Genomic DNA, 23,808 nt, shown 5'->3' with positions numbered 1-23,808 from the left:
TTCAGCCACGGTGGCTGGCCAAGGGCCCAGCAGCACAGTCCTTGTGGCGAGAAGGTGTCAAAAGCCCAGTGTGATTGAAAACACCTGTAATCCTAGCTCAGAAGGCAGAGACAGGAGGATTGCCTTGAGTCAGAGGCCAGAATGGACTACATAGAGAGACCCTGTCAAATAAAATCATATAATTAAAATAAAACAGTACAGTGTCTTAACCTGGTTTGGTGCTATAGCCTGCCGTCCTAGCTGCTGTGGAGACCGAAGCAAAAAGCTCAACAGTTCAAGGTCAACCTGTGGCAACTTAGACCCAGTCTCCAAATAAAGAGGCAAAGCTAGGCATGGTGACTCCCTCCTTTAACCTCATCGCTCAGGATGTGGAAGCAAGGGGTCTCCACAAACCAGAGGCCAGCCTAACTACACAGTGGGCTCCAGGAAAGCCTGGGCTACAAAAGAGATCTCTCCTCAAAAGCCAACCATGGGGCGGTGAGATGGCTCACAGGTAAGTACGATTGCCCAGCAAGCCTGGCACTGGAGTTCAATCCCAGAGCCTGTGGCAGAAGAAGAAAATCAATTCCTGTAAGTTGTTCTCTGACTTCCCTGTGTGTGCCATGTTATATGTGCACACACATACATATACACACACTAGCAATAATAAATAAGCTGGGCATGGTGGCACCCAGGAAGCAGAGGCAGATGAAGCTCTGTGAGTTTGAGGCCAGCTGGTCTACACAGTGGGAGCCTATCTAAGAAAATAAATGAGGGAGTGTGGATCGTTTGGTCCAGTGCTTGCCTGGCTCATGCAAGACCCTGGGTTTCATTCCCAGTGCAGGTAACAAGCAGCAGTGTTTTTCTTGTAATCAGCAGGCAGTAGCTGTTGTCACCTCAGCCGGGTCAGAAGCCCCATCTGCAGGGGCACTGCACAGCTTCCATGTTCCTCTCCATGTCTGAGAAATCTTTATGGATTTAGTGCTCAGTGGAGGAAGGAACTTGGTCCGTAGTCCCTTGGCCTTGTCACTCATTCTCCATGTGACAATTACTGTGCCACTTCTCTTTTCTGCACCCTGGGAACAGGGACTCTGGGTGAAGTGACTGCTGACTCAGAGCTCCGACTACTGGGAGCCCCTGAGTCAGTGGGAAGAAGCTGGTGGCTGTGAGCTTCAGGACGGTTGAGGCTAACACCGAGAGCCCATCTGTAATCATCATGGCTAGCTGGCAGCCTGACTGTGCTGGGTAACTTGTTTTTGAACTTGATACAAACGAGGCTCATCTGGGGAGAAGAACCTCAGTTGAGAAAATGCCTCCATCAGACTCACCTGTAGGCAAGCCTGGCAGGCATTTTCTTGATTAATGATTGATGTGGGCGGGCCCAGCCCACTGTGGGGGTTGTCACTTCTTGGTCCTGGCTATATGAGAAAGTCGTGGGGAGCAAGCCAGTAAGCAGTACTGCTTCATGGCTCCTACCTGAGCTCCTGTCCTGACCGCCTTCAGGGATGGACTGCCATCTGGATGTAGAAGCCAAAGAAACCCTGTCCTCCCCATGTTGCTTTTGGTCAGAGCAGTTCATCACCACCGAGAGCAGACCAGGATAGGCATGGTGCTAAGACCCATCTGGGTCCCTGCAATGGCCTCCAAGGAACAGCATGAGTCTAGCCTTTGCTTCATTGGCCAGGCTCAGAAATGATTTCTGTTTTTAAAGATAGGATCTCATGTAGCCTAGGCTGGCTACAGATGAGTCTCTCTGCCTAGTTGACTTTTTTGCTTTACTTTAGCTTATTTTGTGTGTGTATGTACCAGATGTGTATGTATGTGTGCAGATATGTGTGTAGATGTGATGTGTGTGTAGATGTGTGCATATATATGTGAAGATGTGACGTGTTTGTAGATGTGTGCATGTGTGTGTGTAGATGTAATGTGTGTGTAGATGCGTGCATATGTGTGAAACGGTGAACGGACGCTTAAAATAAATCCCACACTAGCTCAGAATTGATAAATAGATAGATATTTATTTAGGGGTAAACTCACAAATCAGAATCCTCTGCTTGACCAGTTGAATCACGGATCCAAAAGAACAGCCTGCGGAAAGGGAGTAAGGGGATGGAGAAAAGGGATGGACCCGAATTTTTTATCTGCATATATAGTATAAGAGGCCACGCCCCAGTAGGTGGATACTTACAAGCTGAAGGTCTTCCTACAGTACTTCCTCCTTTTGTTTAAATAACAGGGTTCTAAGCCTAATACAAAATTATATACAATAAGAACAAATATCCTATTCTAACTAGCTTAAGTCTTGTATAATAAATAACTTGGCCAAGTCATGAGAGGAAAGTAACTACAATTATCTAGTCTTCAATCCCATCGAAGATCCGAGAAGGGAAATAATATTACTTGAGTAAGTAGGAACTGCAATCAAACAACTTCCAAAACATGCAACAAATGACAGAGACAACTGGCTACCTGGGCAATTACTCAAAGTCTCAATTGCAACATTGAAGCAACCAACTTTGGCTAAGACCTAGAATAACAGACAGACCATTTTCAGAGGCTGGAAATTTTTCAAAATTTGTTGTCTTACCCTGTCTTGGCAAGATTTGACAATCCTGCTTATCCATTTCTGGATACTATGTATCTTGTCAGTGGTGGAGGCATGAGCATTTCTTTGCCCAAAGGCCAGTTTTTGCCCAGAAGAAAACAAGCTCTAAGTGGAGTGTCTTCGGTGCTCAACATTCTCTTGGGAATAGATTGGTGTTGCCAGGAGTCATTTTTACAGCTCTTTGAAGTGGTTGAAGATTATCTATGTAGAATATAATCTCTATATATTTAAAGAACTTGACTAATCTAACTATAAGTATGACAAACATAAATGACTATTCATCTATAATTCTTAATACATATCTAACTTAAAGACTAAGACAATAAACAACTGTGTAATAAATGAGGACAATGACCTCTAAATGTAAACAGTGTATAAGTATCTTGATCAGAGGTAGAAATGTACACTGCAATATAGTAAATATATATCAATATATAAAAATGTTTTTTAAAATATTTATTTATTTATTTATTATGTATACATAATTCTGTCTGTGTGTATGCCTGAAAGCCAGAAGAGGGCACCAGACCTCATTACAGATGGTTGTGAGTCACCAGGTGATTGCTGGGAATTGAACTCAGGACCTTTGGAAGAGCAGGCAATGCTCTTAACCACTGAACCATCTCTCTAGCCCCTATAAAAATGTTTTAAACAGAAGTAGAAGCATGTATGCATACAATATTCAATATAATTTAACTTTGTATCAATATATAAGAATCTATACCAGTGTAATTGTCTATAAATAATAACTCACAAGTATTCACTCTATTACTCACTATTATTATTAGTGTGAGTAAGCTCATACCAATCTATTCTCCCATCCAATCCCCTCCTCTTTTTGAGAGATCCCTGAGCTTATAAAAATTTCCCCCAACCCCCAACCCTATACCAATTATAATCAAACCCTAAATGATGTCCCTAACCTTGAGGACAAACTTTGTTGTGAGGGGGGACGTCATCTTTTAGAATTACTTCCAGCTGTCATGGGGGTGGTGTTCTTTCTATGGGATCCTGTGAAAGTAAAATGATGGTTAAGTTCCAAGATTATTGTCTGGTATAATTGCAAATAGTCTCTGAGTATTTTTGGTAGGGTTTTTCTGGAGGTTCCTATTTGGAAGTCTGGCCAGAATGTTGTAAAAAAGTGCACCATTTCAGCTACCCAAGTTGGAACCACCTGTATGGTTATCATCATTGTGTGTGTAGGTGTGTGCATGTGTGTGTAGATGTGTGCATCTGTGTGTAGATATGATGTGCATGTAAATGTGTGCATGTGTGTGTACATGTGTGTAGATGTGTGCATGTGTGTGTATGTAGATGTGATGTGTGTGTAGATGTGTGCATGTGTGTCTTTACCTGCGTACACAAGTGCGTGCATGTTTGTGTGTGTGTACTTTCACTGTCTCACTTGCTGTGGGCTATTTTTATTTAAACAGAGGGCAGTTTGCAGGAGTCTGTTCTTTCCTTCCCATGAGGATTTCAGGGATTGAATTTGGGTGATCAGGCTTGGCCCTTACTAGCTAACTCATCTCACCGCCTAACCCCCACAACAAAGTCAGGGAGGCTGCGCATGGGGTGCCACGCCTTTAATCCCACACTCAGGAGGCAGAGGCTGATGGATCTCTGAGGCCAGCTTGGTCTACATAATGAGTTCCAGGACAGTTAGGGCTTTGAAGAGAAACTGTTTTAAAAAAAAAGCAAAAATCCACAAACAATACAAAATAAGGTCAGGGCCTGGGAACAAGGCCCATTCTGAAAAGTGCTTGCCCTGAAAACACAGGACATCCATGGTCTCCTAGGCATGGCATGTCCACCTGTGATCTCATCACTGGGGAGGAGGAAAGGCAGGAAGCTTGTGGAACTTGCTGGCCAGCCAGACTGGCAGCATCGCTGACCTTCAGCTCTAAGGAGAGACCCCCACCTCTGAAAATCGGCTGAAGACTGAACGGATGGCTCAGTGGTGAGCACTGCTACATTTGCAGAGGGCCTAGGTTCAGTTCCCAGCACCCCTGCATGAACTCAGTGCAAGGGGCTCTGTTCTCCTTGGGCACCTGCATGCACATGAATAAAAATATATTCAAGTTTATTTGAAATAGCTAGAGAAATTGAGGAAGACACCCAATACAACCTCTGGCCACCACATGTGCACATACAAACATACATACATGTACACGTAAATGTGTACATGCAGACACACAAAATCAAACAGGCAAGAGGAACAGAGCAATCACTGAGGCAGGAGGATCACCTTAACTTCAAGGTCAGCCTGGGCTACAGTGTGAATTCCAGATCAGGCTGAACTGCTGTAGTAGGAGGAGTGGGGCCCTTTGTTCCATCCCGCCCCATTAGCTTACACCCAAAATAATCACACAGAAATTGTATTAATTAAATTACTGCTTGGCCCATAAGCTTTAGCCTCTTATTGGCTAACTCTTACATCTTGATTCAATCCATTTCTAATAATCTGTATGTCACCACGAGATTGTGGCTTACCAGGAAAGTTTCAGCATGTCTGACCTGGCAGCTTCATGGCGGCTCGGCTCTATCTCCTGCTTTCTTCCTCCCAGAATTCTGTTCTGTCTTCCCCACCTACCTGAGTTCCACCCTATCAACTAGGCCAAGGCAGTTTCTTTAATGACCAATGAAAGCAACACAAATACAGGAGGACCTCCTACACCAGACTACAGAGTGAGACTGTGTCTCATAAAGCAGCGAGGACAGATGACCCGGGGTTAAGAGTACGTGCTGTTCTTGGTTTTCAGCATGCACATGTCAGGTGGCTCTCAACTACTTGCAACTCCAGCGCCAGGGTATCCAACACCCTCTGTTGGCCTCTGTGATCACTCCCACACAGGTATGCATACATACAGACATAAATAAAAAATAAATCTACAGCCTGGTCTACAGAGTGAGTTCCAGGATGGCCAGGGCCACACAGAGAAACCTTGTCTTGAAAAACAAAGCAAAACAACCTAAAACAGAACAATCACACACAAAAAAAATAGCAAAAGTAAAAAGAGTCTGCCCAGAGCGCTGTAGAACTCCTGACTCCAGGAATCCTCCTGCTTCAGCTTCCTGGGTAACTTGGACTCCCAACACCCGTGGCACACCGTGGGGATGCTTTGGCTCTGGTAGACAAGCCAGGTAACTGTCTGCTGGGATCAGCTCAGGGTTAGTGCTTAGGTAAGATTCCTTCCTGGTTGTTTGGTTTTGAGGCAGGTGATAAATGTTCTGAAAATACTTCTTCCCTTCAAAGGGACGGTAAGTTTTGCAGACCTTGCAGCTGATTAAATGTATACCTTGAGATCATTCAAGATAGGTAGTCACAATGCCATCCACTGTGTACTCAGCCTGTTTTTGTCTAACCTGCCTCCTGTCTTAGACAGTGTAAACAACCTTCCCAGGTAAACGGAGTGCATAGCTTTTAATCTTAAACTATGTTTTCTTCCACACCTCTGACAAGAAAGTGGTGTGTGTGTGTGTGTGTGTGGTGTGTATGTATGTGTGGTATATGTGGTGTATGTGTTGTGTGTAGTGTGCTTGTATGTGTGGTGTGTGTGGCATGTGTATAGTGTGGTGTGGTAATCATTTTCTGAAAGCAGCCAGTGGGTTGACAGAAACCTTAAACAATGCAGATCTCCCATGAGTGCAGGAAGCAATGTGAGGACATGACGGATAATATCAGGGCGGTTCTGAGTTACTCTGGGTCGTTTGTAGTTGAATCACTTCTTCCCTTGCAAACTCTGGACCCGTTTCTGTAAAGATTCCCTCTTCCTTTCCCATGCCATGTTTTCCGTGCTCTTCAGTGCAGAGCAAAGACCCTTGTTTGGGACAGACACAACAGAAGACAGGTACAGACAACAGGACAGACACAACAGACAGAAAGGTACAGACAACAGGACAGACACCACAGACAGAAAGGTACAGACAACAGGACAGACACCACAGACAGACACAGACAACAGGACAGACACCACAGACAACAGGGTCAGATCTGAAACACACAACCGACAGGCTACAGACAGACAGGAAGATAAATGGAGTATTCAAATTTGTGGTCAAACTAATTAAGATTAGTTTCTCTCTACATCCCTTAATGTGACATTGATGCAAAGGTCTCACTCTAGCCAAAGCTAATCTGGAATTCTCTTTGTAGCCCAGGCTGTCCTCAAACACACAATGATCTTTCTACCTTAGCCTCCTAGGTGTTGAAATTACAGGCACAAGCCTCCACATTAAAAAGCTGCCATCTATCTGTCTGCCTGATTCATCCACGCACCCATCCATCCATCCATCCATCTATCTCAGCTCAGGGAACATTTTATCAGAGTCTGACCAAGAGAAAAGAAAATAGCAGGGCAAGCACGCTGTAGCTCTCAACAGCGGCCGGGAGGAGGGAGATGGACAAAAGCCAGAAAGATAGTCATACTTTTTGTCTTAGAATTTAAGAGTGCAGGCAGGTTCAACAAAGGAGGTCTGTAAGCAGCTGTGTGGGGTTGGATGTCTTCAAGGAAACAGAAAAAGTCTAGTCAGGCTGAGTTGTGGAGATGAACAAATGCAAAACTGTTTAAACAAACAAACAAACAAACTCCAAAATATTTTATTGGCAGGGATAGGAGTTGTGTTTACACGTGAAGGTCAGAGTCCAATTTGTGAGTGTTAATCCTCTCTTTCCACTATGCGTTCCAGGGATGGAACCTGGGTGGCCATGCTTAATCAAGCTCCTTTACCCCAGGAGTCCTCTCCCCAGCCCAAGAGCCCCTCCTCAGCTGCAACAGTAACAGGGATTTGTCTCAAGTTCAGCAGTATAGACATAAAGTGGCGCCTGGAGGTAGCTCCTCTTCCATCCTTCACTTTGTGGAGGAGCAATCAAACACTGTGGGCTATCACTTGATTCCGCCAGGTGGCAGACAAACCAGCCTCCCTGCTCTGCCACTCCTGGTGTGACAGTTGAAACTGCCAAGAGAGTGGTTTGTGTGACTTGCCTCACGCCAATGGCTTAGGCAAATATGTCTGCGGGCAAGTGTTACTCAATTCCCCATAGACGAGAACTGGGCTTCCTGCAGCTAAAAGACCAGCTTTCTCTTCCTCTCTGTTGTTGTCTCTGCCTCTTCTTTCTTTCTTTTTCTCCCTCCCTCCCTCCCTCCCTCCCTCCCTCCCTCCCTCCCTCCCTCCCTCCCTCCCTCTTTCTTTCTTTCTTTCTTTCTTTCTTTCTTTCTTTCTTTCTTTCTTTCTTTCTTTCTTTCTTTCTTCTTGAGACATGGTCTCACTATAGCCCTGAAACTCACTCGGTAGACCAGGTTGGGCTTGAACTCACAGAGATGTACCTGCCTCTGTCCATTCCAGGTAAGGTCAGGCTCTGTATTCATTCTCCGTGAGCTGGGGGAGTAGCTCACAGGCGGAGCTCTTGCCTGCATAGGTGAGGCTATGGAGTCCTTTCCCAGAGCCATCAAAAAGAAGTTAAAATGACAGCGGTGCTCCCGGGAGCAAATCCAGTTTATCCAGAAACAAGTCTGAACGCAGAGGATGTGAACACACAAGAGCAGCCACTGCAGTGCTGACTGCAGATTGCAAAATGGCTTGCAAGGCACCCAGGAGGTCCTTGATAGGTGGAAGGTTAGAAGCGAAGGAACAGGAGACAGTCTCTGGACTCAGAGGAAGATCTCCAGAGAGAAGTGCAAACCTTAGGTTTCAAAAGGAACCTTTATGGCTGATGAATATGCTGGGCTCTTTTGTGTGTGTTTGGTATTGGGGATGGAACTTAGGAACTCACAGATGCTTAGGCAGGGTCTCTACCACTGAGCCACACCCTCATACACTTCTATCCCCTCACTGGGGGATTCTAGGTAGGGGCTCTACCACTGAGCCACGCCCCAGCCCCTCACTGGGGGATTCTAGGTAGGACTTTTACTGCTGATCCATACCTCCTTGCAATGTTACATGTAGTAGGTTTATGACTTTGCCAAAACTTATCAGAGCGGTTGGTGTAGATCAGTTGGTAAAGTACTTGCACAAAATCCTGGGTTTGATCTGATCCCAGTAGCTCGTAAAGTAGGTGTGGTTGACACAGACCTGTGACCTGAGTTCTTGGAGGCAGCAAAAACTGAAGGGTGACACCCTACAAATGCACTAAGAACCATAATGCAAATAAAGATACTTAAATAAAAAACTTAGACCAGCTGACTAGGGGTATGGTTCAGGATAGGGTGGGTACTTAGTGTCCTCAAAGCCCTAGCTTGATCCCCAACATACACACGCACGCGCGCGCGCACACACACGCACGCACGCGCGTACGCGCGCGCACACACACACACACACACACACACATACGCCTTGTAAAACTGTACATTTAATGGGCTTGAATTAAGTATGTGAATTACAGTTCAAAAATTAGTTTTGAAAAAAAGGAAGGTAAAAAAAAAACCACAAGGTATGGCTCAGTGGGTAAGAAAAAACATATTCCGGTTTGCTTTGATTTTCATAAGAAAATATACGAAAGAAACTGGGTACAGTGACGCACACTTCTAGTGATGCTTGAGAGGCCAGGGCAAGAGAATGAAGTCTGAGGCCTAGCTGGGCTCCACAGCCGACAGTGAGACCCTCTTTTTACGGAGGGAGGGGGGAGGAGGGAGGAAGGAGACGGAGGGAGGAACAGAGTGGATTGGAAAATGAGCAGAAAAGGAAACAGTTTCCTGTCAGGCTAGAGGGAAGGAAAGGGTGGACTCGGAAAGCACACTCCATTTTTTCATTTTCTATTTTAGTTTCATGTTTACTCTGCTTTAAAATTTATTTATTATACTTAATTTATTTTTGTAGAGGGGCATGCGTGTCACGGTGAGTCGGAGATGGAGGTGGAGGTCGGAGGCTATTCTACAGGAGTCAGGTCTCTCCTTCTGCCATGTGGGCCTGGGGTGGAACTCAGGTTACGAGGCTGTGTGACAAGCAGTTTTACAGATTTCTGTTTATTTTATGCACATGGATGTTTTATCTGTATGTATTTTCATGTAATGCATGCATGCCTGGTGCCTGTGGCGGCCATAAGAGAGAGTCAAGCTGTTGTTATAAGCAATTGTTGGCTGCCGTGTGGTGCTGGAGATTGGAGCCGGATCCTCTGGAAGAGCAGTTACTGAGTCATTCCCCCACCCCTGGGGCAGGCACTTGTGCCCAGCTGGACCCTGTTTGTGTTTTCCCTAGGACGACAGACACGCGTGCGCCCACTGCCTGGTTTTATGCAGTTCTTCAGATGCGACCAGGGCTTTGAACAAATGTCCCATATCCCCAGCTATATGGTTTCCCTGCTTTTATTTTTGATACATTTGAGGCAGGGGCTTTCTACGTAGTCCTGGCTGTCCTGTAGTTTGCTATATAGACCAAGCTGGCCCCAAACTCACAGAGACCCATAGAGTGCCACCACTCCTGGCTCATATATCTATTCGAAGACAGGGTCTCCTGTAGCCCAGGCTGACCTCAAACTCATATCAGAGAATGGCCTTGAGTTTCTGATCCTTGCTTCTGGACCTCTGGTATGCTGGGATTATAAGTGTGTACCACCAAACCCTGCTTCACTTTTCTGTAAACTTTAGACGTTTGAATGTGTGACTCTCCCCAGCTCCATACTGAACTGGTCCAAAGTCAATGCTGTGAGATAAACGGGTGGAGGAGCTGTGATTAAACAAAGGGACTGAGTAGGGCTTTGCTCTCCTGGTGCTCCGCGCTGTGAAGAGGAATATTGAGAGGGTTTGGAGTGTGTCTGAATGGAAGAGCACTTGTCCAGTGTGTTCAAAAGCTTGGATTCCATCTTCAACCCAGGGAAAAACAGAACCCGAGGCTCTGTGGTAAATCACATGCTTAGTGTACACAAAGTCTTGGGGCCTTAGGTGACAGTGCATCCCATTTTGAGGAGGAAGTGGTACAGCCAGGGGCTCAAGCTCATCACTGGCTACTTCTTGAGCTCAAGGTCAGCCTGGACTTAACTTGGATCCTTCCTCAAAAAAGGGGCTAGGACTGGAGCATTGGCTCGGTGGTTAAAAGGACTTGCTGCTCTTGCAAAGGACCTGGGTTCCTTTCCCGACGGCTTTAATCCCAGTTCCAGGGGACCCAACACCCTCTTCTGGCTTTTGTAAACACTTGCAAGAATGTGGCACACAAACAGACAAGCAGGCACACACATATACACATAATAAAAATAAATAAAATTTAGCAATAATAAAAACAAAATAAAAAGTTGGGCAGTGGTGATACACTTGGGACACACAGGCAGGTGGATCTCTGAGTTTGAGGCCAGGCTGGTCTTCAGAGCAAGTTCCAGGCCAGCCAGGGCTACACAGAGAAACCCTGTCTTGAAACAAACAGACAGAAAAAAAATTTAAATACTGGACTAGAGAAATTAAATACTGGACCTAACTTAGTAGGTGAACTGCTTGCCTAGCTTCAGGAAGTCCTTCCCCAGCATAGGAGGATCCAGAGCTCAAGGTCATTTTGCTGTGTAGCAAGCCAGAGTTGTGCCTGGGCTGTGCACAACCTCGTCTCAGACAAACAACAAACAGGGAAATGAGGATTGGCTCAAGGTGGTGGTGGAGAATCTCTTGGAAGGGTGGTAGCTATAGAAAGGAACTTGGGGACTTGCTGTGTTCTTCTTTCTGATCGAATAACTGGTTGACTCATCCAGTTTTATATGTATATATATATAGAGAGAGAGGGGGGGGCTTCTCTGTGTATCACTTATTTATTTTTTTGAGACAGAGTCTCACCAGGTAGCACAGGCTGGCCTGGAACTTGCTATGTAGAGCAGGGTGACCCAGAACTCAAACAGAAAAGTCTGTTTCTGCCTCCTGAAGCTGGAATTAGCAAGATGGCTGTTCATTTTCAGTGGCACCTTGCTGTGCTGCCAGGCTGGCCTGAAAGTTCTAGACCCAAGTGGTTCTCCTGATTCCCTCTCCTGTGTTCCTGGGACTACAAGCTCAACCTTCACATCTTGATGTTTACTTAAGATCACATCCACAACCAGATGTGATGGCAGATGCCTGTAATCTCAGCATGGGGGGGACAGAGAGAGGAGGACCTGGAGTTCAAGGTTAGCCTGGCTACTCGAGACCCGGCTTCAGAAAAACAAACAAACAAACAAACAAACAAGGGCTAAGAATGTAGCTTGGGGATAAGGCCCTTGTATAGTAGGCGGAAGGCCCTGGATTCCACAGTGTCATAGTTCCTGGACTTCTCAGTCCCGTAGCTGGGGGAGGAAGGTTAATGTTCCTGTGTAAAGTTAGTTGGTTATGCATGGGACTAAGAGATGGAAGGGAAGGCCAGAGATGGTTTAGGGGCACTCGCCGTCAAACCTGGGAGTGTGTGTTTGATCCTTGGGACCCACATGGTGGAAGGAGAGCACAGACTCCCACATGCACAGCGGGCTGCGTTCACCGAGAGTGCACACACATGCACAGTAGCCCTGATGACGCATCCGTCCGGAGACAAGCGCAGCCTCAACAACTATTCTTTTATTGAATGGCAGTGACAATAAGATGCTTGATTTAGAAGAAACCCTCACTCCAAGAAAGCTCTCCCCCAAAACATCAGGGGTGAGCCTTGCTGTGGGGTGGGGTGAGTCAGTGTGCACATACTTCTTCCATGTATATAAGCCTCTGTGGTTTTCCTTCCCACTCTGCCAGAGCACCAGGGGCCAGAGAAAAGGCTGCCAGTGGGTGAGGTCCTCACAGCACCCACCCACCATGCGTGCGGAGGCTTCCTGCCTCAGAGCCATTAGGGGACAAGCGGAACCCTACAGGTGTTCAGAGTCTGCGTCGCCTGGGCAGGCTGGTCTTGAAGAGTGATTTCCCAGCAGCCTCCACGTAGGTGATGGTCATTTCTTTGGGACTAATTTCCACATATGTGAAGCCACCCAGGGAGTCCTCGGATCCATAGTGAAAGCGCAGGTAGTTGTTGGGGACCTTGCGTTGGTGTCGCACAGAGGGGTCCATGAAGTTGCCGGCCCCACTCAGCACATAGCCCACTCCGTTTTCATCCTGAAGATACTGAGGGCAGAGGATGCAAGGTTGGTCACTCCAGCCCTGCTAGGGGATGACCAGGGGCTTCACCGAGACCTGCCCTAAGTGTGGGAATAGGGCTATTCCTGACCACAGAGCTACCTTGAGCAAGAGGTGGATAACCTCTTTGTTTCAGTTTCTCCATCTGCAGGAGTGCATCAATCCTACTGCACAGGCACACGGGGAGTTATGCTGGCATTTAAGGAGAGGTGTCTTTTTTTTTTTTTTTTTCCTGGCAGCGTTGAGGATAGAACCCATGGTTTCCTGCTTGGTAGGCAAGCATTCTACCACTGAGCCACCCCCCAGTCCCTCACTGGGGGATTCTAGGCAAGGGCTCCATCACTGAGCCACACCCCAGCCCCTCACTGGGGGATTCTAGTCCAGCACTCTGCCTTTGAGCCATGCCCCCTTGACATCATAATCTAAGGGAGGGTATTGATATTCAGAAAGATACCAGAGGTCCCCTGAACAGCAGGAGTCAGGCCCTGCAGCACCTTGCGGTACAGTAAGAACTCCTTACCAGATTCCCTATCCTGTCCATGGAGCTCTCACCTGTAAGTTGTGGTCATGTCCACACAGGTAGGCGGTGACCCCGTATGTGGCCAACAATGGCCGCAGGTGTTTGACCAGGCAGCGGGTGGGTCCGTGTTCAGCAATGGACCAGATGGGGTAGTGGCCAGCCACCAAAACGTAGTCCTCCTTGGCTGCTGCCAGCTGTTTTTTGAGCCAGGACAGTTGACTGCGGGCCACTCCCAGGTCGCGGGGCATCGTGGGCTGCTGACTACTGAAGTCATCAGAGTTGCCACACAGCATCACTGTGTCCAGCATGAAGATGGCCACAGTTACGTTTGTCCGTGGAATTTTGAAGTGCAAACGGTAGTAAAGGCTTGGGAAGTTCCTGTGGAGGGAAAAGAAATTGTGGGTAAGCATTTTAGGCAGGAACACACTAAGATTAGTTCTGGCCAAAGGACTTCCTGTTTTTTTGTTTTTTATTTTTTAAATCTTAAAAACATTTCTTTTTAGATTTTACTTATTTTTTTATTTTATATGCTTGAATGCTTGCCTGAATTTTATAAACTTGAATGTGTGTCTTTGTACCGAGTGCATGCAGTGCCCATGGAGGTCAGAAAAAGATCCCATGGGACTGGAGTTACAGAGGGTTGTGTGCTGCCATATGTGTGCTGGGAAATAAACCCAGAGGCAAAGGATCTCTTTTTAAAGTTTTTAATTGTGTATGTGTTCACATATATTCATGTTTGCACTTATGCATAGAAGTCAGGGCCAGTTTTAGATTTTATTCCTCAAGAGCCATGTACCATGTGTGTTTTGGTGTGTTTCTGATGTGTGGTAAGGGGTACATACCCCCATGCATTCATGGAGGCCACAGCAGGGAGCTGAGTGTCCTTTAAGGCAAGGTCTCTCGTTGACCCTGGAGCTCACTTTTTTTTTTTTTTTTGTTCTGGCTGGCCTGGAAGTCAGCAAGCCCCACTGATCCTCCTGTCTCCCCTCCCACCCCACTTACTGCTGAAGTTGCATGCAAGAAAGGGATCATGCCTGGTTTTCATGTGGGTGCTGGGATGTGAACCCTGGTCCTTGTGCTGGAGCAGCAAGTGCTCTTGACTCTTGAGCCATCTTTCCAGCTTCATTGTATTTGTTTGTGTTCATTTTTGATTGCTAGTGTGTGTGTATGTGTGTTGGGGGTCAGAGGACAACTTTTGGTAACCGGTTCTCTTTCCATTATGGGCTCCCAGGACTGAACTCGGGCCCTCAGGTTTACAAGGTGAGTGCTTTTTACCCACTCAGCCATTTTGCCAACTTTATTTTTTGATAAGCTCAGCCAGGCTGGCTAGCCACTGAGCCCCAGGATCCTCCTGTCTCCAAAGTTCCAGACTAGGATTACAGGAGCATGTCTCCACACTCAGCTTTTAATGTAGATTATGTGGCTTGACCTCAGGTCCTTGTGTTTGCTTAGCAAGCGCTTCCCTGACTGAGCATGCACCTCAGCCCTGAAAGGCTTATTTGGCAGCCCAGTGGCAATACTTGGAGGCGGAGGCAGAAAAATCTTAATTTTTGAGGCCAGTCTAGACTACATAGCAAGATTCCAGCTCAAAAACCGAACAGCTGAGCATGGCAGTGCATGTTTGAAGTCCTGTCCCTTGGGAGATGGGGACAGCAGGATCTGGGTTCAGGGTTATCTCTGGCTACATAGGAGAGTCAAGGCCAACAAGGGCTACATGAGACACGGAAGTTCTGAGGGCAGTGCCAGTTCAGTGAGGAAAGCACCTGCCGCCTGATGACCTGAACACCAGCCCTAGAAGCCACACAGTGGGACGAGAGAACTGATTCTCACAAGCGGTCCTCTGGTCTGCACACGTGTGCTGTGACTCCCAATAAATACAATACAATTAAAAAAAAAACTTCCCCCCAAAAGCCAAAGGGTCTCTTTGTCCCTCAGTGAGAGTCTTTTGGGGGAAGGAGGGAAGGCTTACCAGCGCTTGGAGATCTTGGAGTAGGCAATTTGTGCTGAGACGTTGCCAAGGTGGTCATGGTTTCCAGCTAGCACGTACCAGGGAATATTGCGGAGGGCACGGTCAGAGAACACGTCCTCAAAGGTTTCCTGTTACAGACAAAAAGGGCATCCCACCTCTGGGGTCAACAGCCACCCTGCCGCTGCCACCGAATCAGAGACCAAGGACAGAGGAACCACTGGATGTTCGAGAAGAGCCCTTCTGCTTCTTTCTGTCCTCCCCAGAGGCAGACCCAGGTCAGAGCACCTCCCCTCTGGACCCTCTAACCCTGTTGTTGAGCATATATATACCTGGAACCTCTTGTCGTTGGCATCGTGCACGCCAGTGAAGTAGAAGTTGTCCCCTAGGGACATGATGAAGTCAGCACCCATAATCTGCACGGTTCTGGCGATTTCTTTAGCATTGGCCATTTCCCGGGCTGTGTGGAACGGGGCATTGGGGACCCCTCCCCAGTCACCCACAGCTACAAATTTCAGGGTGGGTGTCGGGACTGCACAGTGAGTCAGGAGCGGGAGGGACATGACTTGCAGGCCCAGCAGCACGGTCCATGCGTCCATCTGTGAGTGAAGAGAGAGTCTGGGGTCCCTGGGTAAGGACGGAGAGGCGGCCCGAGACCTCCCCTTTCCCTGTCCAAGCAAAGGTGAGCCGGCTGAGCCTGGTGTATGGTGCTTGCCTGTAAACTCAGGCAGCAGGGAGGTAGAACAATAGGATCAGAAGTTCAAGGCCAGACTCTCGGCTACATAAAAGCCGGCTACATAAAAAGTTTGAGAAGTGGAAACAGAATGTCTGAGGTCATCTGTATATGAGACCTGTCGCAACACACACACACACACACACACACACACACACACACACACACACACACACACACGAGAGCAGCCATCATAGCTGTCAGTCCCAAAGACACAGCAGCACCAATTGGCCCTGGCCAAGGAGCCAAGAAGCTAGAGAAGGGTGGCCCCATAGGCCTCTTTCACCACCTTCCTCTGGTAGTTGGCACTCACCTTGGCAGGCTGCAAGAGGCAATCCGGCTCCTGGAGCAGAAGTGGAGATCACCGAGTCTTTATTCCCTGGGGCAGAAGTGCATCCGTTGGGAAAGATGATGCATTTTCTCCAAGGGTTGTCAGAAGCCCTCCCCTCGGGTCATGTGAGCACTGGGCTTCCCCAGAACTGGACGTGGGGCTGGAGGAGGGGGTGGCGCGTGCATCCAGGCCGGGTTGGGCCGTGAGAAATCTCTCAGAGTTAGCACACTTCGAGGGCTGCGTGCCAGGGGCTGCCTGTATGTGTGCTGGGCATGCATCCATCGGTCCCAGTGTCTGAGTGTCTGTGCACTCTCATGAGGCTGCTCTGTGCCTGATCCGTTTCACTTTGGTGTCCTTACATGCTTGGCTGCCTATCACTAGCTGTCGCTTTTCTGCGTTCATCTGAACCAGACAGAGTGGGCGCCTCTGCTCGGCATGCGAGTTCTGGACCTGAGAAACCTGAGTGGCTTGTCTGTGACATACACTCCAATTCTTTTTCCTCCTTGAGTCTCAAGTAGCCCAGGCTGACTTCAAACTCCCTATGTAGCCGAGGATGGCCTCGAACTCCAGAGCTACTGTCTCTGCCTTCCAAGTGCTGGAATTACAGGCCTGAATTCTTCCGTAGCACCCATGTGACATGTCTGTTTTGTACACCTTGGAGGGTCCTGCTGACTCCCTAAGGTGAGTTCTGTGTTTGTGTTCATCTCGCCCCCATAAACAGCAACGCTGACTGCCTTTCCCAGGAAGTTCTATCCATGATCTTCCCTGGCCTCCCAACCCCCCTTCCAGCTTGAGGAACTTCCAGAAAGGACATACCACGTGGCTGCAGCTTTCTGACCCCTAGCACCCTCAGCGGCTGTCTGCCCACCCACCATCTGACCGCGGAGTCCAGCACTGTGGTAGGTGTGGCCAGCTTCTCACACCCTACCTCCCACCTCGGCTGCACGGACCGCCCATACTCCTCAGACTCAGTTCCCTCAGCACTCACCACCAAGCCCCTCCGGTTTCTGCTAGTGCGGATCCCGGAATTCTTCGTTCAGTGCTTCGTATAAAAACTCAGAGAGGGTCCGCGACTCGCCCCAGGTCACTCAGTGCAGGGCTTGCTGTGAATTTCCCACTCGCACCTCTCAGCTGAGGCGAACAGGAAGGAAGTGGGTGACCTGAACAGGCAGAGACCCATCCCCCGTCGGAGGTAGAGCTAAGGATTTGGCCCGGCCGGTCTCACCTCGCCAGTGGGTCCAGGGTCCAGGCCAAGCCGTGCCGACCGAGCCGAGCAGCCGATCCGCGGGCGGATCGCTCCAGACTGCACTAGTCAAGAGGCGGCGCCGGCCAGCCTTTGCCTACAGCTCCCCGCCAGCCCTATTGAGTCCTGGTGGGCGGAGGGCGGGTGCCTCGATTTCCCCGCCCCGCCCCTGCCTCAGCACCTTACCTCCAGGGCTCAGACTCCCAGACGACGAGGAGGTCCTTGGACCTGTTTTCGTTACCACCTGCCTTGCCTCTTGGGGTGCCCACAACCCCTGGTGGTCGCGCTGGGGAGGTCCAGCCCTGGATCGAGTGGGACTCCCTAGCCAGGTGAGATGTCTCTAATCAGTCACCAGGTCTTTAAAATGGGTGAGAAGGGGCTATGGTGACCGAGCCGCGGAGAGCTTGCCTAATACCAGAGTGGCTCTGGTTCCATCCCCAGTAGCAGGATGGGGTGGGATTTGACTCCTACACGTGCCAGCCACCTGTAAAATGGGCCTTCACAATTCGGACTTGAGGCCGAGGGGGGGTCCCAGAGGGACGGCCGAATCACCCTCTTCAGCATACTGGAGGACTCCCTGTTCTTTCAAACAACAAAGTTCGCTGGTTTGCAGGGAGGCAGGGGACATGGCTCAGACGGTGCTTGCTGCCAAAGTCTACAAAGCCCCGGGTCCCAAACCCAGGTGGGAACAAACCAGGGGCACACCTGTAATCCTAGGCTGTGGGGAGAACGTAGGATCAGGGCAAGTTCAAGACACGGGTCTCTGTCTCCTTCATAAATAAATACGTTCCAGGGTAGAGGAGTCAAGACTGTTCTTAGAATTCCAAAGAAAAATAAGTCTGGGTCTGCCTGGTGGCTCACTTCTTTACTTCCGGTACTACTTGAGTGGCAGAAGCAGGTGGATCTCTGTGAGTTCAAGGTTGTCCTGATCTATATATAGCAAGCTCCAGGATAGCCAAGGCTACATAGAGAAACCTTGTCTCTAAAAACAAAGACCAAACCTGAATAACAACCAAAGAATTCCAAAGAATACAGCCTGGCAATGGGCCTTCAAGATGACTCAGAAGGGAATGGTGTTTTCTGGCAAGCTTTGAGAACCCGGAGTTCCAGCCCGGAACCCACAGAGCGGAAGATGAGAACTAACTCAACAAAAGCTGCCCACTGACCTCCACATATGAGTTGCTGCCCCCCCCCAGAATAAATAAGTAAATAAATGTAGTAAAGCTTTTTAAAGTCCTGGTGTGGCAGATCATGTCTGTAAACCCAGCACTGACAAAGCTGAGGCAGAAGGATTGCAATGAGTTTGAATAGGGTGTCCTAGGTCAGCCTGGGCTAAAGTGTGAGGCTCTGTCTAAAATAAAATGCCCCTTCTAAAAAATGAATTCCAGAGAAAGAGAACATAATTCCAGTGGCCAGAAAGACACCCTGGTGGTTATGACTGCATGGACCGGCTCTTGCAAAGGACCAGGTTTGGTTCCCAGGACTTAGATGAGGCAGTTCACAACTGCCTGTAACTGCAGCTACTGGTTATCTGACGCCCTCTTCTGGCTTCTGAGGGTGACTGCACTTTGATTTGTATAAACACACACACATACACACACACACACACACGTGAAAAAATAAATAAATCTACATAATCCTAGAGGTCCTGCAAGTGTTAACAGTTGCTGGAGGACGGGGAGGCAGTTTCTTCAGTGGGGTAGCCACTGGTAAGGCTTCTACGCTCATACAAGGAACCGTAAGGAAACCCAGATCCACCCACGCACAACAGAGACGCCAAAGGAGAAATGAGTTAGAAAAGGCCCCTGCAATGAAGCTGGGCAGCTTGAATTTGGTGCCTGGAACCCACATCACAGTGCAAGGAAAGAATCAACTGCACCAAGTTGTCCTCTGACCTCCACAGTTCTCCCTCCCCCCCCCCCCCCCCCCCCGCCACCAAGGCAGTGTCTCACTATGTAACTCTGGACATCCTGGTGCTGGGCACATAAACCAGGCTGGCCTTGAACTCACTGAGATCCACCTGCCTCTGTTTCCCGAGTGCTGGGATTAAAGGTGTGCGTCACTATGCCCAACTGATCTCTACAGTCTTTTCATACATACGTGTTAGCCCATACACACATCACGCACACAGTTTTGAAAATTTTGAAGTAGGAGGTAAATGCACACACATGGAAGAAAAAAGAAAGACTTGTCGGGATGGGGCAGGGGTCAGAGGGAAGGGACGAGAGATGATGGGGTGAATGTGAGCCCAATACATTATATATGTGTAAGAAACGTCATAATGGAACCTATTATTGTGTATAATTAATATTATGTTAATGATACTTAATAAATTATTGTGCTCTTTTTAAAAAATTCAAAAAAAGTCAACGTGAGCAAAAGCCAGCCCCTCCCACAGTGTGGAACCCCTCTCCAGCCTCCCTCCACTTTTGAGTGTGATCTGGCCGCAGTGACCTGATGAATAAAGTTTGGAATGTATGAAACAGTCATTTTCATCTGGCCGGTCCCTCCTTGAGGAGCCGACGAGGAACTATCGTTCTCATGTCCCAGTGATGTCTCGTGGCTTTGAGCAAATATCTGAGCAAACCCCTCCACACACCGTGTGTGCTTCTCCCAGAGCCCCGTAGCCTCCGCAGATGAGAAAACGCCGGAGAGGGCTGGTGAGAGGGGTCAGTGTAGAAGGGCTTGCTGCCACGCCTGGAATTTGATTCCTGGGATGAAAATGGTGTAAGAATAGAACTGGCTTCCTAGTTGAGTACACACACTATACATGCAATCATGATGTTAAATTAAGCACGTGGGCACAGGGCAAGCTGGGCGAGGCAGCCACACCTGTGATCCCAGCACCAGAGGACGTGAGCTTCAGCCAGCCTCAGTCCGAGACCCAGAACCTGCAATCCTGAAAAGGCTCAGAGCTTGAGGAGGCCAAAGAGCTGTGGAAACCGAGGGCAGTGGCCGCTCCAGGCTGCCACAGGGCAGGTGTGGAGAGCTGGTGAAATCTACAGATCTTCTGGAGTTTCACTTACTTATTTTGAGGCAGGGTCCCGTGGAGACCAGGCTGGCCTCAAACTCCCTGTGTAGCTGAGGATGATCGTGAACTCCTGGTCCTCCAGACTGACCCCCAGAGCACTGGGATTACAGGTAAGGTGTCACTACACCTTGTCTTTTTTTTTTTCTTTTTTAAAGGCGGGGTCACATTATATAGCCTTGGCTGTCCTGGAACTCACTGTGTAGGCCAGGCTGCTCTCAGATTTACAGAGATCTGCTGGCATCAAAGGCCTGCAGCTCCATGCTCTCTTCTGCTTGTTTGGCTTTATATACTTTTTATTTGTATTTTTTGAGGTTAGGATTTATTATGTTGCTAGTCGAGGCTTCTCTGGAACACCTGGGCTCCAGGCTATCTTCCTGCCTCAGCCTTCCAAGGAGCCAAGACAACACGTATGCATGACCACGCCCCGGCTCAAACGTCTAGTCTTTTTTCTTCTATTCTTTAAGTTGCCTTCAGAAAAAAAAAATGGGGTATCATTTCATACTTGCCTTTTGTTTTTAGCTTTAATGACCTGAATTGGATTTAAGTTCACTGGCCTTTAACACTCCGTCCTTCTGCCTCCACCTCCCTAATGCTAGAATCACAGGAAGAGCAGCCATGCTGGTTCTCCATTTAATTTTGACCTTGTGACCTCAGCCCAGAGGTCAGCCCTATGATGGAGTTCCTCTCTAGCTGGTTCAGTACCTGCTTCCTCCTCTCCCCTGCCCTTTCTTTTCCCACTGTCCTCCCATTTCCTGGTTTCTCTGACTCCTTGCCTTTCCTAGGGAACCTCTGACCCCAGGAACTTTGCTCTGCGTTCCGTGGGAAGCCTCTTCCTTCTTCCAGTATCGGGTTCCTATATTCACACTGCCTTGACGTTTTCCCCCTAGTGTTGGCTGTGGAACCCAGAGTCTTGTGATCTACCACTGAGCCACACCCGAACCCTAGACTTCCCCTCTTGCTGTATCTCCTCCACTGCACGTTGTCGTTGCCTGACCAGTGCCACCTGTGTGGGTTCTGTCTTACAGTAGCCTTTCCTGCCTTGTGGCTTTTGTTTCTCTGTGTGTTTGTTGGCATTTGAGATCTAGTCCAGGGTAACCTGGAACTTTGCACAAATGAGGATGACCTTGACCTCCTGCCCTGGAGACACCTCCTGAGTGTTGGGTTACAAAGCACCTACAGGGTGGCTCACAGCTGTCTGTAACTCCAATCCTAGGGGACCTGAGCCCTCTTCTGACCCTCATAGGCATCAAACATGCACACGGTATACATACATACTTACATGCAACCAAACACTCATACACATAAAATAAATCTTAAAAAGAAACAATAACAAAAAGACCAGACTAGATTGGCTTATGTGCTGGGGTCTTGGGATCACAGCAGTGGCTGGAACACAGGGTGGGTTGAGAACTCAGGAGGCTGGATGCCTCAGCAGTTCCAGGCTTATGCTGAATGTCTGGAGGATCCCTGGGGAGCTGCAGCCTGCGGAAGGTGGAGGAAGCTGAGTTCCAGTGTCAGTGAAGGGCGGCAGAAGGGTAGTGACAGCAGCGGCAATAGAGGCCCTCCAAAGCAAAGAGAGGCAGGCAGGCAGGCAACCGTTGCTTTCGAGATCTGGGTACCCGTGACAGGCGAGAGAAGGTCCTCTCCCCTTCCTGAAAACACAGGTGCGTCCAGAGGGGTCACATCTTGAGCCTGGGCCACATCAAGTTGACTGTCAAGGAAAGCTATCTAGCTTTGATTAGAGTCTATTGCCTGCTGCTAGCTTGACTGTATTCCAAGAAATGGTTTCTTTGCTTTTTTTTTTTTTTTCCTGTCTCATATACTCCAGAGTGACCTCAAATTTACTGTGTAACAAAGGCTGGCCTTGAACTCCTGATCTTCCTGCTTATACTTCACAAGTGTTGAGGTTACAGGCATTTGCCATCTTCTGCTTCCCTAACCTCCCAATTCATAAAAGTGAATAGGTTCAGATGTTAATCCTTTGTCCTTTGGAAAGCAAAGACCTATCCAACTTGGCATAGAAGCAACAAGGTTGGGACTGGAGAAAAGGGCAGAGGTTAGGAGCACTGGCTGCTTTCAGGGGTCTTAAGCAACTCCATGGTGGCTCACAACATCTATAGTGGGATCTGATGCCCTCTTCTGGTGTAAAGGTGTACATGCCGATAGAGCACGCATAAATACATAAAATTTACTAGAGACAAAAAAGAAGCAACAGAGTAGTTTTCATTCTAATAAAGGCTTGAAGAAAACTGTCCCCTGGGGGGGGGCAGCCATTATAATCTAAGTCTGGGCAGGTCATCCAAAGGAAGTTCTTTACTTCCAACCACTATCATCTGGGACTCTGGCCATTGATAAATTTAAATAAGAGGTCCGAGTCTCAGTAGTTTACCCTGAAGCAATACCTGGTAGCTGGAAAACACCACAAGTTGAGATTACCAGATCCCCACCCAAGAGCAGACCATTCAAAGGAAAAGCCTGACATTCCAACCGCTGTAGATAGGATCACCTGCCAGCCCACCTCACCTGGATACGCCTAGACAAATGTCAGTCAATCTTGTCTTGAGCCTCAGAGACCCCTCACCCCCACCTTTACTACTATAAAAACCCAATTCTAATTGAGCTCGGGGCTCTCCGGATACTCCAATACGTTGGACTTGCGGAGAGACCGAGTTTGCAAACTTGATTGAATTAAAGGCTCTTTGCTTTTACATACGGGACTCGGTCTCCTTTGTTGGCTTTTGTGGGGACCCTGCGGATTTGGGCATAACACCCAAAGGTGCATTTTATTTATTCAGTTATAACTTATTTTATGATACAAGGACTTATAGGCCAGGCTGACCTGGAACTCAGAATCCTCCCACCATTGCCGCTGCTCCCATGCTGGGCTGTTTGAGGTTTTTTGTTGTTGCTGCTGTCATTGTATGTTTGTTTTAATTTTTTTCGGTATTGGAGTTGGAACTCGGGGCATTAAACATGCTAAGCGACCGCTCTACCACTGAGCTGACCTCTTCCTCTCTCGTTTTTCTTACCTCTATCGCTCCTTCCCTAGCAAAGGGAAACTGGCCATGCTGAGCAGGGACTAGCGGCAGAGGTCCTGTAACTGACGCTTTGGTCTGTACACTGCTGCCCCACGTGGCTAACGTCGGAACTGCAATCCCTTCAGATAATCCTGATTTGTTCTAAAGAACAAACTGGGAGCTAGGCAGGAGAGGCCTGGGTAAGGTGCATCCTATAGTAGAATCAGCTAAGCCCAGAGTGGTGGTGTAAGCTGTCATCCTGCCACTGAGGAGGTAGAGGCAGGAGATCAAGTTATCCTAGACGGGTTCAAGGCCAGCTTTGACATACTGTTTCTAAATGCTAAGA

General features: G+C 48.3%; 2 protein-coding genes across 2 annotated transcripts in view; one reads left to right on the top strand and one right to left on the bottom strand.

The window, feature by feature from the left end:
- Window positions 1-12,055: 12,055 nt before the first annotated feature.
- Acp5 (acid phosphatase 5, tartrate resistant) lies at window positions 12,056-17,235 on the bottom strand. The gene is made up of 6 exons (XM_048446605.3): window positions 17,160-17,235; window positions 16,154-16,219; window positions 15,440-15,706; window positions 15,111-15,238; window positions 13,174-13,519; window positions 12,056-12,609 (listed from the first exon to the last, which is right to left on the bottom strand). The coding sequence occupies exons 3-6, from the start codon at window positions 15,704-15,706 to the stop codon at window positions 12,367-12,369; spliced, it is 984 nt and encodes a 327-aa protein (XP_048302562.3). The 5' UTR covers window positions 16,154-16,219; window positions 17,160-17,235; the 3' UTR covers window positions 12,056-12,366.
- Window positions 17,236-20,460: 3,225 nt separating this feature from the next.
- Window positions 20,461-23,808, top strand: part of LOC125408351 (zinc finger protein 441-like) — a 49,517-nt gene continuing 46,169 nt past the window's right edge. Inside the window, exon 1 of the mRNA XM_085689815.2 lies at window positions 20,461-20,555. Within this exon, the coding sequence (XP_085545941.2) occupies window positions 20,502-20,555 (54 nt within the window). The 5' untranslated portion in view covers window positions 20,461-20,501. The remainder of the gene's footprint in view (window positions 20,556-23,808) is intronic.

This window comes from Myodes glareolus, chromosome 4 (genome assembly GCF_982192425.1).
Source record: "Myodes glareolus chromosome 4, mMyoGla1.1, whole genome shotgun sequence".
Lineage (NCBI taxonomy): Eukaryota > Metazoa > Chordata > Mammalia > Rodentia > Cricetidae > Myodes > Myodes glareolus.
The sequence above is the reverse complement of the archived record's forward strand: the minus strand, read 5'-3'. Positions and strand labels throughout refer to the sequence as shown.